Source organism: Pantherophis guttatus, chromosome 6 (genome assembly GCF_059756535.1).
Source record: "Pantherophis guttatus breed Tessera chromosome 6, ASM5975653v1, whole genome shotgun sequence".
Classification (NCBI taxonomy): domain Eukaryota; kingdom Metazoa; phylum Chordata; class Lepidosauria; order Squamata; family Colubridae; genus Pantherophis; species Pantherophis guttatus.
This window is the reverse complement of record NC_142068.1, coordinates 97,961,392-97,979,331: the sequence shown is the minus strand read 5'-3', so window position 1 is coordinate 97,979,331 and position 17,940 is coordinate 97,961,392. Positions and strand designations below refer to the sequence as shown.

General features: G+C 40.3%; 1 protein-coding gene across 24 annotated transcripts in view; it reads right to left on the bottom strand.

The window, feature by feature from the left end:
• CAMK2G (calcium/calmodulin dependent protein kinase II gamma) overlaps positions 1–17,940 on the bottom strand; it is a 217,217-nt gene that overhangs the window by 74,398 nt on the left and 124,879 nt on the right. For 23 of the 24 annotated variants that reach the window (XM_034435295.3, XM_060694160.2, XM_034435302.3 and 20 more), the window contains exons 4-6: positions 9,255–9,309; positions 8,463–8,528; positions 1,310–1,382 (exon numbers count right to left, since the gene is read on the bottom strand). In XM_034435295.3, the coding sequence (XP_034291186.2) occupies positions 1,310–1,382; positions 8,463–8,528; positions 9,255–9,309 (194 nt within the window). The remainder of the gene's footprint in view (positions 1–1,309; positions 1,383–8,462; positions 8,529–9,254; positions 9,310–17,940) is intronic. The other variant, XM_087872307.1, reaches the window with a different exon arrangement.

The following is a 17,940-nucleotide window of genomic DNA, read 5'->3' as shown; positions in this document are numbered from 1 at the left end:
CTCCTATAGTGTATCTGTATGTAATGTATCTGTATTTGTTCCTCCTTCTCTTCACTTGGTTGAGGCAGAAGTTACCAGCATCAGTCCAGATGCAGTTTCACTGGTTTACTTGTAGCAGCTGGTCTTCTTCAAGTATCATGCTTAGCTAGAGAATGAGGGAAACAACCTACTTGGGTTACATAGATCATGCTGGCTTCTTAGTGGAGGGGCTTTTCAATTGCACTCATGGAAACCACTGCTGTTCAGTAGCAAACTGTGAGCAGTTTGTGGGCAGCATCAGCAACCAGAAGTCTCTCTACTTGATCACAAAAGAGTTGCAAGGACCATGTGCACCATATGGCAGAAGCAGGGTAATTTCCTCTCTCAGGAGGTTGCTCCAAAGAAGGTGGCCAGGTACTGCAAGGACACTATATGATGCCTCATGAACAAGCTCACCCAGTGAGGAGGAGGATACAGGCATCAAATGCAAATCAAAATCATGCATTTTTAAAGAAATGTATATTACAAATGCACAAAAGCCCTTCTGTCATTTTGTCATATGTACAGTAATAAAAAACTGAAAACAGATAAAGAGCTTTATGACTATTTTGAAGCCTGCTCTCTAATGATCAAACATGCCAATGTGAAATTGCTGTTAACAAGGGCCACCGGTATTTCTATAGGTATTAGTTTCCCCATCAAAGCATAAAAGTATCTTAAACCTTTTTAGGAAACCTCGCTGCACCATGGAACTACATGAGGTAGGAAAAAGTCTGGACAGTATTTTAACTGATTCTGCAGCATTTCTGGATCCATTTTTCCTTCCAACTAGTGTCCACTGGCTTTCCTCCCAGATCTCTTGTCAAGATTTATCTTTACTATTTTAAAATCCTTTGAATTACTACATGAATAGTCAGACCCACAGTATAACATCTTACGGGCATAATGAACGCAAGGAAAATATGCTCTAACATGTATTTTTTTTAAAATTAGAATTAGGACTGGCAAAACAGGAGTCAAGATAAAGCTCACCCATACGCCTTCTTGCAGCTGAATTAGGTTCTCTAAAAGATAGTTATGATTTGCTACAAGCAGAAAGCTTACTTTTCATCTCCCTCAACTACAGTACAATATCAACTGGAGATACTAAAGTTTTTGCGAATTGTGTAGCATTTGAAAGGACCAGGGTATTTAAAGATGATTAAGCCAAAGACTGCAGCGGAGAAGCAAACCAATTTTATACTGTCCTAGACCCACCTGTGCAACTATCTTGATTTCATTTAACTGTAGCCTCCAGGCAAGTCTAATTTTCACTGGAGCCATGTATTACCTTTAAATCCCTATGTACAATATCATGTTGATGAATATGATTGACGCTCTCCAAAATCTGATGAATGCAGTGGCTGCAAAACAAACAAACAAAGTCGAAAAGAAACACAATTTATTGATTTATTTCTTGAATATATAAACATTTTTCTAGTAAGACTCCCAAGGCAAAATTATTATGCAATATCAGCAGATATGCTTTTAATCAGGAACTGCAGATTAAAGTTTTAACAATATATAAAATACCACAAGCAAATATGAGCTATTGTTCTGTGCAGAATATGTAACTCCCAGCACTTTCTGCAGTTCAGCTCTGAGTGCTGAGAAGTGCTTGGAAGCTTGACCCAGAAACTTCTTCCCCTGAAGAAGTTATCATGAAAGAGATTTTTCAAGAATCCCTAAAAGAGAGACCTTCAAACTTGGCAGCTTTAAGACTCGTGGCTATGCTGGCTGGAGAATTCTGGGAGTTGAAGTCCACAAGTCTTAAAGCTGCCAAGTTTGAAGTTCTCTGCCCTAAAATCTGGCAGACAAGACCCAATTCCATTAGCCAGTATTTACTATAACCTTTTTGCTAGCCTGGCTGAAACTGAGGATTCCCTCACCTCCTTCATATTGGGAAATTGCCAGTGGAAAGTTTAAGTAGCAGTGCACGGAAGCACATTACAAGCATATCTGCACAAAAGGACTGGAGTCTTTGAAAGTACAGAGCCTGCTTAACTTGCATTTTTACTTCCCTTGTTTCAGCTTTCAAACTCCATGTTTTCCAGCAAAACAAAAAACTCTCCCTGTCCCTCTCCCTTTGAACGAGTGGTGTAACGTGTTATCAACGTGTTATTATGTATTAGTTCAACATTACACCCATACAGTGCCTGCACAAAGCACCACACACAAAACCTGCAAATGTTCATTAAGCTCATTTCCAGGCACTTATAATGAAACTAACATAACAACTGGCAGAAGCAATTTATTGCAAAGAAGGAAGTAACTAATTTTGCACTGTAACAGTTCTTATAGCATAAAACAGGGACATTTACCTGGATTATGCCACTCCATGGTAATAGTTGCCCTACCATGGGGTGAGTCCCATAGTAATTCACTCTTAAAGTGTTTTGAAGTGCACAATCTGTTCAAATTTTATAACAAATGATATAATAAATGCAACAATGGAGAAGCTAACTGAGCGGACCTCGGAAGTACCATTGGATGTAGGCTACCCAGATGGAGATGTGGGAACCAATTTGCACAATAAGAACCATTTGCATTAACTGGAGGGATAGATAGTTGCTCTGGGAAACAGCAAGGCATCTCAACACATCCCCAGCAGGCCCACGCCAAAGGTGCTGGCAAGATGAACTATTCTGGCAGGCTCTGCAACCATGTCCAATCCCAGTACAAGAAGTAGGGTGGAGAACAAGAATCAGACACACACTGTACAACTAGAACAGAGCCAAATACTTAGGAAGGCCTTTCAGGCCAAAAATGGCAAAAGCGAGTGAATTCCACTCTCGCTTCCTTGCAAGTAGTTCTCTGCAGCAAGGGCCAAAGCAAACAATGACAAGGGAAATGTAGCAAAGTCAAGAATCAGCTAGATATATATATTCTAGATATACATGTTTTATTTATTTATTTATTTATTTATTTATTTATTTATTTATTTATTTATTTATTTATTTATTTATTTATTTATTTTTAAAGTTATATACCGCCCTTCTCCCTGAGGACTCAGGGCGGTGTACAGCCAGAATTAAAAAACATGGAATACAAATATTAAAAAACAATTAAAATATATATAAAATGGCCCAAAATTAAGGACAGCTGCATATCCAGGAGGACTCCCAGATTGCGAGCCCTTTCTGTGGGGGCCAAAGACTCGCCCCCAATATGTGATGGAGACTATATCGGGATGCCGGGAGCCACAGCCACTCAGTCTTGGAAGGGTTGAGCTTGAGCCTGTTCCTCCCCATCCAGATCCGCACAGCCTCCAGGCACTGGGACATCACTTCAAGGGCATCATTGGGGTGGCCTGGGGTGGAGATGTACAGCTGGGTGTCATCAGCGTACTGGTGGTATCTCACCCCGAAGCCACGGATGATCTCGCCCAGCGGCTTCACATAAATGTTGAACAGAAGGGGCAAGAGGACCGATCCCTGCGGCACTCCACAGATGAGAGGCCTCGAGGTCGACCTCTGCCCCCCTGCCAACACAAACTGCGACCGGTCGGAGAGAAAGGAGGAGAACCACCGCAACACAGTGCCTCCCACCCCCAACTCTTCCAGCCGGTGCAGCATGATACCATGGTCGATGGTATCAAAAGCCGCTGAGAGATCTAACAGGACCAGGACAGAGGAACAACCCCTATCTTAGTCCCCTTATAGTGGACTACAGAAGGAATAGATCAGACATCCAGCCCTTGATTATCTATGTTCTTCCAAAGCTAAACCAGACAGCAATTGCTAGCTATGTTACTCTACAGGAACCAATACAAGAGCCTTGTGACACCTGTTTATAACTGGATGTTGTATTCCAAACATTTGTAGATTAAGTCTACATCAGAAGCATGGTATAATAAGAGGAATTATTATATATTTACTCAGCCATTATTTACACACAAAAAATAAGAATTTACTTACATAGAATGACTGCATTGGATATGACCTAAGCTTACTTTGCATTTACAAATTATAAAGGATGGTGGAGAGGAAAATTATATCACTCTCCTTTATAGAAAAAAAACGCTTATAAAATATCATGCAAGGCATAGTAAAACCATATGTCATGAATAGATTATACTCATGACAAAAGCAACAGATTAAAAATAAGGTTGCCTTTACTGTTGAGCTGCTCCTAACCAAAAAATAGCAATGCACATTTGGTAAAGCAATTTTTTAAAAGAGAAAGGATAGGTAGAGAGAGTGTCGTAGTGAAACCAAGGTGCTATCTATAGGATGTAAAGAGAACCAGGGTTTAACTTTGTTCCACTTATCAGCGGTGCATCAAGTGGTGAAATGTAAAATTTGTTACTACTGGTTCTGTGGGCGTGGCTTGGTGGGGGGGGGTAATATGACTGAGTGGGCGTGACCAACCTTTTTGTTTTTACTTTTAAAACCATTTTTTCTACAACCTCTTCGGCTGAAGAGGTTGTAGAAAAAATGCTTTTAAAAGCCTCTGATGATCCCAGCTGAGCCGCGCAATCATCAGAGGCTTTTTTTTTACTTTTAAAAGCATTTTTTCGGCCAAAGAGGTTGTAGAAAAAATACTTTTAAAAATAAAAAAAAAAGCCTCTGATGATTGCGTGGCTCAGCTGGGCAATTGGGGAGGGGGGGGGGCAGGGATTTTTGCTACTGGTTCTCCAAACCACCTGCCTCCATCGCTACCGGATCGGGTGATCCAGTCCGAACCGGGAGCATTTCACCCCTGGGTGTATCCAATAATTGGTCTGCCGGCACATCATTTCTGGTCTTCCGCATACATTTGATAAACACCAGTTTGCATACAGAAGAAACTGGCTGATTTGGAACGGGGGGGGGGGGGTATGTGAGGATGCTTTTTGTAGATTTTAGCTCTGCATTTAATACAAGAATTCCACATAGACTAATATCTAAACTTATGGATCTTGGCTCTCTTATTCATAAACCTTTGGATTATGGATTTCCTATCTGGCCGCTCTCAGAGGGTCAGATTAGGTAATCGTATCGCTTCAGCCCTTATTCTTAACATTGGTACACCACAGGGTTGCATGTTGAGTCCCTTACTCTATACTCTTTATGTGCATGACTGCATTTCCACTCACGCTAGTAATACTATTACTAAATTTGCAGATGATACAACAGTGGTGGGACTGATCTGCCTATCGAGATGAGGTGGAATGGTTACTTTCGTGGTGTGGAGACAAAATTTATTTTATTTATTTATTTTATTTTATTCAATTTGTATACCGCCCTTCTCCTAGTGGACTCAGGGCGGTGCACAGCCAAAACTAAAACACATAAGAATACAAAATTTAAAATTATTAAAAGAATCATATACTTTGGCCCAATTTTAAAACAATTCGAATTAAAACCCATTGACAGATTAAAAGCTAAACAACTAAAAAACTAAAAAAAAAAGGGGGGGTCACACCAGCCCTGCTTGATGGAAAAGAAAAGTTTTCAGGGCACGGCGAAAGACCCGGAGATCCGATATCCTTCTTAACTCCGGGGGCAAATCGTTCCAGAGGGCGGGAGCTGCCACAGAGAAGGCCCTCCCCCTGGGGGTCGCCAGCCAACATTGCCTGGCTGACGGCACCCTGAGGAGTCCCTCTCTGTGCGAGCATACTGGTCGGTGGGAGGCTATCGGCGGCAGAAGGCGGTCCCGCAAATACCCAGGTCCTATGCCATGGAGCGCTTTAAAGGTGGTAACCAACACCTTGAAGCGCACCCGGAAGACCACTGGAAGCCAATGCAGCTCACGCAGGAGAGATGTCACATGGGAGCAACCCCTCGCTCCCATAATCCCCCGCGCGGCTGCATTCTGCACCACTTGGAGCCTCCGGGTACTTCTCAAGGGGAGCCCCATGTAGAGAGCATTGCAATAGTCCAGGCGGGAAGTGACGAGCGCCTGAGTGACTGTGCGTAAGGAATCCCGATCCAGAAAGGGACGCAACTGGCGAATCAGGCGGACCTGATAAAAAGCCCCCCTGGCCACGGCCGTCATATGCTCTTCTAAAGACAGCCGTGCATCCAGGAGGGCGCCCAAGTTGCGAGCCCTATCCGTGGGGGCCAATAACTCGCCCCCAACAGCCAGCGATGGCACCAGCTGGCTATATCGGGACGCCGGAAGCCACAGCCACTCGGTCTTGGAAGGGTTGAGTTGAAGCCTGTTATTCCCCATCCAGATCCGCACAGCCTCCAGGCACTGGGACATCACTTCAAGGGCATCGTTGGGATGGCCTGGGGTGGAGATGTACAGCTGCGTATCATCAGCGTACTGATGGAATTCCACCCCAAAGCCACGGATGATCTCACCCAGCGGCTTCACATAAATGTTGAACAGAAGGGGCGAGAGGACCGACCCCTGAGGCACCCCACAAACAAGGCGCCTCGGGGTCGACCTCTGTCCCCCTGCCAACACCGACTGCGACCGGTCGGAGAGATAGGAGGAGAACCACCGCAGAACGGTGCCCCCCACTCCCAACCCCTCCAACCAGCGCAGCAGGATACCATGGTCGATGGTATCAAAAGCCGCTGAGAGATCTAACAGGACCAGGACAGAGGAACAACCCCTATCCCGAGCCCTCCAGAGATCATCCACCAACGCAACCAATGCAGTTTCCATGCTGTGCCCAGGCCTGAAGCCGGACTGGAGCAGATCCAGATAGACAACTTCATCCAGGTACCCAGGAAGTTGTCGCGCCATCACACTCTCAACAACCTTCGCCAAGAAGGGAAGGTTGGAGACCGGACGATGGTTAGCCAAAACAGCCAGATCCAGAGCAGGCTTCTTGAGGAGGGGCCTCACCACTGCCTCTTTCAAGGCGGATGGCAAGACACCCTCACTCAAGGAATAACTTGGTCCTTAACACAAATAAGACCAAGGAGCTTATAGTGACTACAGAAGGAATAGATCAGACATCCAGCCCTTGATTATCAATGGAGACCAAGTGGAGCAAGTGGCCAGTTTTAAGTTTCTGAGTGTTATTATAAAAGAGGACCTGACCTGGGGCAGCCCTGGTCAAAAGGGCCCAGCAGAGATTATACTACCTGAGACTTCTCAGGAAACAGCAACTGAATGAAAAACTGCTGGTGGCCTTCTACTGCTGCATCATAGAGAATATTTTAACTTACTGCATCTGTGTATGGTTTGCAAATTGCACAGTGGCAGATAGGACAGGATTCCAGAGGGTCAATGTCATTGCCCAGAGGATCATTGGTTGCCCCCTCCCCTCTTTGGAAGAGCTTTATAGCTCCCGCTGCCTTAAAGATCCATCTCATCCTGGGCCTCTTTTTTTTTGAACTATTACCATCTGGCAGATGGTACAGGATAATAAAAACAAGCACAAATAGGCTGAATAACTGTTTCTTTCCCAGGGCAATAACCATTTTGAATTCTATGGTATAGTGGAATGTCAGGTTTTCAATTTCAATTATATAGAATGTAAAGGATGTACAGTATGTTTGGGTTTTTATTTTTATAGTTATAATGTACACTGAAGATGGGATTTAATTTTGTTGTACCATGTGCAATGACAATAAAGTAAAGTAAAGTAAGCTAAGCTGCTCTAAGGTCCCAGAGGAAAAGTAAGGCATAAATGTTATGAATTTTCAACAAAATCTATCTGTAGTCAATATCAACAACAATGCACTTAAATGCAAGTTACAGTGATTTATTGTTCTGTTTAGTAAGATGGCTCAGACCAACCTGCTTTGCAGCAGGGAATTAGATAACTAGCTTTAAAAAAACCAAGAATTTGGCAACACTGCAATTTAAGGGCAATTTTATTACACTACAGCTTAAAGTACTTGAACACCAAGTAATATAATCAAGATAAGTAGAGCAAAGTCCACCTAGCCACGTTTTCATTTGTTAAAGACTATCCTGTTAAACAGATTTTATAATATTTTAATTGTTCTCCCTTTATTTATATAGTCTGGTCCAGTAGTGGGTTTCAAATTTTTTTACTACCGGTTCTGTAGGCATGGCTTGGTGGTGTGGCTTGGTGGGCATGGCAGGGCAAGGATACTGTAAAATCTTCGTTCCCACCCCACTCCAGGGGAAGGTTACTACAAAATCCCCATTTCCTCCCAATCAGCTGGGACTTGGGAGGCAGAGAATAGATGGGGGCAGGGCCAGTCAGAGGTGGTATTTACCGGTTCTCCGAACTACTCAAAATTTCTGCTACCGGTTCTCCAGAACTGGTCAGAACCTGCTGAAACCCTCCTCTGGTCTGGTCTAAGAATAATTTATTGTGGCAACTAATGTCTAAAAAGATAAACTATATAAGTATTATGCCTAAATCATATGAACAGCTACAGTAAAATTTTGTCAATAAATGGTATTTCGCAGATGTCAGAACTGCCATCATATGTTGACCAAATTGGGGCAGGACTGACATTAGAATATTGGCCATAAATAAATTAAAAGGAAAGAAAAGAAAACTATATTAAACAGCACGAACTTACCTAGCATCGGCTTCACTGTAGTATTCCCTGGCAACAATATCTTCAAATAGCTCCCCCCCAGTCACCCTGGAATCAAACAGAATCCATGAAATTAAAGAAGTCACACTTTGATGAAGCAGATGTCAAACACTAACAGTCAATAGCAAATGGAAAGAGAAGCGCCCTCTTCAGCTTCTTAAATAAACTTTAAAAGGTTTAATTCCAAAGCAAGAGATCATTAAAGATTAATAATCCTCAATCATGTATGTTCAGCACCCAATATTATCCCTCAGCTTTTTCCTACACCTGTAGCAAGGCCAAGTGCAGGACCTGAATTGTGGAACTGCGGAATGAAATAATGGCAATAAAAGAAAGCTGCAGCCTGCAGCCTAAACTACAAATAATCACAGAGTTGTACTACTTCTAATTTAGCCCAAGCATTATGAATTTACTGGAAAGAAACCAACAGAAATCCTGCCTTGGCAGAAGCAATTCTGCTGACTGGACAAGAGGAAATCTCTTCTCTATTTTGGAGGTCTATCAACAAATATCCAATGGCTGCACACAAGAAAGTAGTCTGAAATAACTTCATTATTTACAAGTTGGTCTTAACTCTGGCTTAACTAGCAACTCCTGACAAAAAGACATTTTCTTAACAGGATTTAGGGCCATAATATTGTCTGTTTGCTTAAGTTGAATTACATGCAGATACGGCTACTAAGGATGGGAAAGGAAGAGAGGGAGGGAGAAATGTTTGCAAGCCTTACATGCTTTTCACTGACCAAAGATCAAAAACAAATAAAGCAGACTTACAGATCAAATACAAGGTAATGGAAACCTTCTTCTGAAATACTCTCATGGAGCCGCACTGCAAAGAAAGACGAAGACTATCAGGAAAGAGGCAATGTTTACACTTTTCAGAGGTACATCAACTTTAACAGGAAAAAAGCTTGCAGCACCTTTAACTAATAATTTCCTTTCCTTTGAACTAATTACTTTTCAAAATTCCCATGCTTAACACTGTAACTGAAATACTATTAAAATATTTGTTGTGACGAAATAGCAAACCCTGTTATGCATACGGGCCCTTGGTGATTCCTAAGGCAATGGAGCAACGTCCCCTCGCGGGTGTTGAATGAGCCTGAGACAAGGTGGTCAGCCTAAGACAACCTGGAAAGTTCATGGATCAATACGGGATTGAAGTGAATTGGGGCGTCCTCATTCAGGCGTAGGGAGCAAGTAAATTCGAATTAAGAATAAGAAGGTAAATCATGGAGAGTGAGATGAGAACTGGATACAAAGCCTCTTCTTTCCTTGCTGCCATTTTTCCCAAAGCCAAAGCTGCTATTTAACTCAAGCCCACCTCCACAGCACAAACAGCATTGCCATGGGCAATTTAGATCAGGAAAAAAGTACTGTAGATTTAAAAGAATTTAAATTTCACTCCTCAATACTACAGCTCTTATTTAGCCATGGACTCAGAGAAACACACACACACACACACACATACACACAGATCCTTTGTGCTTATTTTCTTTTTAAATGGTAAAATACAAAAAGCTACAGCACCATCAAAATAAGTAGATTGTGACTAGTCAGTGAAGAAAGAAAACCTAAATATTGCCATGAAGGAAACAGAAAAAGATCCATATACCATAAGTACCAATGATAAAAAATCACTTCAACTGTACATTATATCAAGTTGTTCTTGTTTTTAGAACAAAGAACTTTACAAATATTATAGGGTAGCCAAGACCACATGAGTTAAAAACCTTTCTTATAACACTTACATAATCTAGCCATCGTCTCTTTCAAAACATTCTTTGAGGAATCATACAAAACAATATTTTTTTGATGAGTTAATTCATGTTTAAATCATAAGAACTACAGGGAGTCCTTGACTTACAATTGGTCGCTTAGCGACCTAAGTTATAACAGACACCCCCCCCCCCCCCATCCCAAAGGTACCTATGATCTGGTTTTAAAGTTACAGCCATTGAAGTGCCCTGCCATTGTTCAGGATGCTGCAACGCCCACCTCCCTTTTCCCCCCACCCATCCTGTTGGGTCCCCCCAAGCCTCGGCCTGTTCCCAAGCCGGCCATTCAGCCAGGCAAGGGAGCCTAAGGCTGATCTGCAGCAGCAACCAGCACATAGAGGGCACTTACAGCCTGTAGACTGAGACCCATTTTCCCACCTGGCCACCCAAGGGACTTGTGGGACTCAGCCTGCTCCTCACCCGGCTTCAAGGCCCAGCAGCGCCCAACTTACTTCTGGGTTTTTTGCAGAGGAGCCTGGCTGATGCAATGCAATGCAGGGCTCAGCTTTTGGGCAGAGGCTGCTGGCCTCGTGGCAACCTCGTGCTATTCTCGACACAAGTAGTACTTCTCATGAGACCGTTTTTTTTTTTTAAAGATGCTCCACAAACTAACAGGTGAGCCTCCCATCTCATTGCATCGCAACTGACTTAGAAAACCTCTGATATCCATTTTGGAGAAAATACAATGGAAGTATTTAATAGACGCTATTCAACTCCAAGAAAATGTAACATGACAAATGAATAAATAACCCTAATATAAATCCCACATGTTGGAGAAAATGTAAAGAAATAGGCACATATTTTCAAGTCTGGTAGTCCTATAAGACTCTTTGATTACTCAGAATTTCTAAGTTGACTTCATTATTTTTTCCAAATAATCAAAATTATTTTTTGGTGTATAAAGAATTAATAGGGGTTTTTTTAGTTGGTTGTAACCAGTCAGATATGGCAAAACCTTGGAAAACAGAAGGGATTAACAGGATTAGAATATTTACCGGTACATACAGTGAGAAATATATTGGAAGGCCACAACAATGGAAAAATGATGACATCAATATTATACTAATACAAAAATGATTTCATCCCATCTGATTTAAATGCCTATACAAAAAAGGCATAATTATTGTTCATTACCTAGTTCCAGGTTCTTAGATAGCATAATTAATAAAATTATATGTATTTTGATGTTATAATCTCATCATTATTTTGTATTTAGGGGGGGAAGCATCTTTGGGACAACCATGACCTGGATGACTGAGAATCTCCATAGACATGTAAGTAAGGAACAGCTCCCTTCAGTTAATGGACTGACTCTCCTCAACTTCAGGTGGAGTAAAAACAATTAACTGTTAACTGTAGAAAGAGATATTAATATATTACAGGTATTTTAAAGATGCTATATTTATATGCATAAAAATGCACTGGCTGAAATAGAATATATTTTTTCAGTTGAACCCTGTTTTTTTAATACATGGTATTTTTGCACTCATTTTCCACCTATTCATAAAAAATTAAGCACTAGAAAAATTCATGCAAAACTTTTCAATAATTAATCTCTAATTACAGTATTTACTTAAAAAATCAGCATATAACCTTGGAGTGGTAGACTGCCAGGTGCATTTATACACTGCAGGCTAAAAGAAACAAGGGTCATAAAAAGTGTACTTTCCCCAATTTAACAATTATAGGTTAATCTTGACTTTTAAAAAGTTGTTTCTTCTAAGGGAGTGCAGTTCAGTGTCAAGTATGAATCAACTCTTCCTCCTTAAATAAAATTTTATTCCAAGAGAATAAACAGAAGATATTCTATAGGGACTTGCCAAAGTGAGTAAATGCATAATAATTACGATCTATAAAATGATGTATATTGAAATTGGAACTAGCTGTAATTATTCCTGAAAAATCTTGAATTCAGCTGAGCAGCCTCGTGAAAAAAATCAGCTCAGTTAGATGTCATCGAGTCAGGTCTAACCCCAATGATTATATAGACGAATTCCCATCTTCTTGATATTTCCTCAGTGACAACCTGTAAGGGTTTTCCAAGGGCATTCCAGCAATCATTTTAATTCTGACCATTCACTTTATCTTCCCATTCTTCTATTTCTCTCAGCCTCCCAAGAATCATTCTTTCTAGTCCATGTTTTTCTCTCATCACAAGGTCAAGGTTCTTAGTGCTGAGCATTAGCTCAATGAATTAATTTGTCTTTATTTTGTCCAGGACTGATCAGTAACTATCCCCAGGCATACAATTTGCCTAGTTGTTTTTATTAGATCTCTTATTAAATTACTAAACTACCCTACTGCAAATTATTCTGGACACCTTCAAAGAATTAAAAACAATAGTTGCATACAACCAAAGCATCCACAAACTAGCAACTACTAAGGAGACAAACCCATTAATCTTTAGCAACACAAGGGCCTAACCATCCCTTTCAATCCTGATTACTATTGAATAATGTCAATGCCAATGACGTTCATGTGGTGCTCCAGTTATTTTGGGATTACACCTGAGGTACCTCTTACTGTTGGCAATATCTTTGCTTTCTTTTGCCACAGCCATTCTACCTCTATTCGTAGGGCTGTTGTGATTTTCTCTTTTATTCTGCTGTGTCCAGGTATCACAACATTCACTATCCAGATTTTGTTTTGTTTTTATTGTTATTATTATTATCATTTACTTTATTCATTAAATATGAAACGCAGTCAACTGAACATTCAAAAATGCATCACAAATACCATTGACTGGTGCTAATGGTTGATACAGGTTGTTGACAGCGTCCTAGGTATCAACCAAGTACCTTCTTAGGATGTACAATGTTCCAAGTAGCGCAGTTTTTTGCAGTTCTGCTGGTATTATTTCAGGAAGCTGCAATTTGTTGATGTATCTTATAAAATTCTTGGACATGGTACCAAGTGCCCCAATGACAATGGGTATCACTGTTACATGTTTCATCCATAGCCGTGTAGTTTCGATGGCCAGGTCGCAATGTTTCATGACTTTTTCCAATTCTTTTTCTTCGACTCTCGACATCTCCTGGTACAATGTTGTTATTGTTGTTGTTGTTGTTGTTGTTATTTCTTTTATTCATTAAACATGAAACTCAGTCAACTGAACATTTAAAGATGTGTCATAAATACCATTGAATGGTGCTAATGGTTGATAAGGGTTGCTGCTAGCATCCTAGGTATCAACCAAGTATCTTCTTAAACTATACAATGTTCCAAGTAGCACAGTTTTTTGCAGTTCCGCTGGTGTTATTGCAGGAAGCTGCAATTTCTGTTTTGTAAAATTCTTGGACATGGTACCAAGTGCCCTGATGACAATGGGTATTACGGTTACATGTTTCTTCCATAGTCTTGTAGTTTCGATGGCCAGGTCATGAAGGTGATTTTTTTCCAGTTCTTTTTCTTTGACTCTGGCATCTCCTGGTACCGCGATGTCAATAAATTGTATGTTTTGGTTTTTGAAATTATTATTATTATTATTATTATTATTATTATTATTATTATTATTATTATTCATTGCACAGTCAGCCAGATGTTCAGGCAGAATTTGGCATTTTTGTCTACCTATCGGGACCTTACCAAGGAGCTGGGTTAGGCAGTTCTGGGTGTTTGATGGTGTTACATTGCAGATGGAAGTTGTCCCCAGTAAAGCCACCTTTTGCAATTGCAATTATTATTGTTGTTGTTACTGCTGCTGCTGTTATTCTCACGGTTTACCTTCTGCCGTTCTTTGGTTATCACAATATACAGTTGCAAGAAAAAGTATGAGAACCCCTTGGGATTACATGGAGTTTTGCATGAATTGATCATAAAATGTGCTCTGAACTTCATCTAAATCACAACAATAGAAAAACACAGTCTGCTTAAAATAATACTACACAAACATTAGATGTTGCCATGGTTTAATTGAACATAACGTGTAAACATTCATAGTGCAGGGAGGAAAAAGTATGTGAGCCCCTAGCCTAATGACTTCTCCAAGAGCTAACTGGAGCCAGGAGTGAGCCAACCTTGACTCCAATCAGTGTGATGATATTGGATGTGTTGCTGACAGCTGTCCTGCCCTTTAAAAACACACCTGTTTTGGGTTTACTGGTTTCAAGAAGCACTGTCTGATGTGAACCATGCCTTGCAGAAAAGAGCTCTCAGAAGACCTACGATCAAGAATTGTTGACTTGCATGAAGCTGGAAAGGGTTACAAAAGTATCTCCAAAAGCCTTGATGTTCATGTGTCCACGGTAAGACAGACTGTCTACAAATGGAGAAAGTTTAGCACTATTGCTACTCTCGCTAGGCGTGGTCGTCCTGTAAAAATGACTGCAAGAGCACAGTGCAGAATGCTGCATGAGGTAAAGAAGAATCCTAGAGTGTCAGCTAAAGACCTACAGAAATCTCTGGCACATGCTAACATTTTTGTTGACACATCTACAATAAGGAAAACATTAAACAAGAATGGAGTACATGGGAGGACACCACGGAGGAAGCCATTGCTGTCCAAAAAAAATATTGCAGCACGTTTGAAGTTTGCAAAAGAGCACCTGAATGTTCCACAGCACTACTGGCAAAATATACTGTGGACAGATGAAACCAAAATTGAGTTGTTTGGGAAGAACACACAACACTATGTGTGGAGAAAAAAAGGCACAGCACACCAACATCAAAACCTCATCCCCACTGTAAAACATGGCGGAGGGAGCATCATGGTTTGGGGCTGCTTTGCTGCCTCAGGGCCTGGAAGGATTGTTGTCATTGATGGGAAAATGAATTCCAGAGTTTATCAAGACATTTTGCAGGAAAACGTACGACCGTCTGTCCGCCAACTGAAGCTCCGCAGAGGATGAGTGATGCAACAGGACAATGACCCAAAGCATACAAGTAATTCAACAAAAAAATGGCTTCAACAGCACAGAATACGCCTTCTGGAGTGGCCCAGTCAGAGTCCTGACCTCAACCCGATTGAAATGCTGTGGCATGACCTTAAGAGAGCGATTCACACCAGACATCCCATGAATATTGCTACACTGAAACAGTTTTGTGAAGAGGAGTGGTCCAAAATTACTCCAGATCGTTGTGCAGGTCTGATCTGCAACTACAGGAAACATTTGGTTGAGGGTATTGCTGCCAAAGGAGGGTCAACCAGTTATTAAGTCCGAAGGTTCACATACTTTTTCCTCCCTGCACTGTGAATGTTTACATGTTATGTTCAATTAAACCATGGCAACATCTAATGTTTGTGTAGTATTATTTTAAGCAGACTGTGTTTTTCTATTGTTGTGACTTAGATGAAGTTCAGAGCACATTTTATGACCAATTCATGCAAAACTCCACGTAATCCCAAGGGGTTCTCATACTTTTTCTTGCAATTGTAGTATTTTGAAAGTCACTTGGATCTTTTCCTCTCTGTATTTTTTTCTCTTAATGTTTCATAATAATTTTATCTTTTGCTATGCTCCTTAGCTTCTCTTTCACATCTATTCTATAAACAGATCCTACGTTCTGGCAATATGACTTCCAGGTCAAATCTATTCTCTTCCATTTTTTAAATTTAGCTAATATATTTTGACACCAGTAATTCATTATTTTCTATCCTACAAACTACATCTAGAAGTAGTCTGGTTAACTGGATTGCAGCTCTCCATTTTTACTTCCGTAGTACGTAGTCAGTTGGATTATGGTGTCACCCATACAATAGAGTCTGTATTTATGTCTTTGAAACAAATATTAGCAATGAATAAGCAATTATCTTTGCAACACTCTACTATCTATCCCCTGCATTATTTACCAAGTTCACATCTTCCTGTAATTTCAGGTTTCTCCATTAGTTCAACTTCTGCATTCCAATCAGTCATTAGTAATATATCCTTTTTAAATGGAGTATTTGGCATAACTTGAATTTCCCAATGACTTTCATGCTCAATCTGTAGTACAGATATACTGTATACACTCACACAAAGTTAATGTTTCCTGGATATCCACTAATTCTCCTAGATATGAACCTATCATTTATTGGACTATATCCAATCGCATACTTAGCAATGTCCTTTCTGGACATTGAATTTCCCTTTCAGGAAATTTTGTTATCACTCCCCCCCCCCCCTCTCTTTTTACTTTTGCAGGACTAATGTCTCTGTCAAGGGGAGCAAAATGTCAGATCTGCCTGGCTCGGCTTGGGGGGTGGGGCTCACAGGCATCCTGCCATAAAACTAAATGGAGGGAGAAGGATGAAAACACAATAAAGCTTGGGTGTACGTGATAGGAAATCGGGAGTGGAGAATGACAGGTGATAAGGACCCTGCATGTACTAGCATCCCATGGTCAGGCACCCTGAGAAATATGCAGATTACCTCCAAACATTTCAGAGTTTTCAAAACTTCTTGGCGAGCTTGGCTTGGCTGGAAACGGGCTGGTCATGGAGAGAACCTATGCCTTATTTTTGTATCTAGTGAGCACGGGAGATTTCAGAGCTGGCTTGACTTTACTGCAATCAACATCCTTAATAAAGGAACTCTTTGCTTTAACCAATTGGAATTGAAGGCCTTTCTTTCCTAAGGGATCAGATTGGGGCAGGTTTGATGCTACTGGATTATCTTGAAGAGGCCATATGAGCATAGATAAAACTTTTTAATATGTCTAAAGATATTAATATCAAGAGAGAGGCAGCTACTCCTATTTTTAAACATTGATCTAAGAAAATGTGAAAATTTACAAAGCAAAATAAGCAAAAATTATGTAAAAATGAATTGCATCTTCATTACCCATGGCTCTTTATATTAGCATTATGAAGCTAAACTTAATTAATTTTACAGGAATTTTTCCAGACTATGACTCTTATGCACTGTTTAGATATTCCTTCCAGTTTAATATATGAAAATCATTCAACCTAATATACAAATATATATTTGTAATTATATTTTTTAATGTTTGGAAGTGTATTTGCATAATGTTTAACTCAGAACAAACATAAAATGCATCCATTTTTTCCTAATTTGGTAATGTAATTGATCCAGATGGAGATCACATAATGAATGAGGTGTCACCATGGCATTATACAGCCAATTTAGCTTGTTGGCAAGATTGCTAAAAACAAACAAGGCCAACTGAGACTGGAAAGAGCAGAGGATACACAATGCAGTTCCCAGTTACCTACACTGTGTTCAAATGGAGACATAGGAAAAAATGAAAAGAAGGAAAAAGATGTGTCTTATTACACACCCTAAAATATTTTTGTTAAATCAATTTCAAAAATTGGTTCTGCCCATGAAAAAATATTTTTGAATGACTTAATACCACAGACTACTTACTACACAACACGTTTCAGATAACTAGGGTGTGAATCTATACTGTTTCCATTATCTTTGTATTCAAAATCAAAACTCAAATGGAATTTATATGGAGTTTCACTGATATTTTTTTTTATATATACGTGTGAGCAGAGCAGATAAACAATGCAAATCAATAGCTATGTCTAAAATTCAGTTGACCCGAATGGAGTACCTGTTACTTATCCGGTAAATCAACAGCACATAAGCCACAATGGCCAGGTCAAACAAGAGCCAGAAATTTCTGATACTGTGCGAATCCTTGCTAAGATGGCTGAGTGACTATCCTTCATTAATCTTTAAAGAATATTTTTTTAGAAAAAGTTAAAAAACAAAAACAGGAGGTCCAGTCAGAAT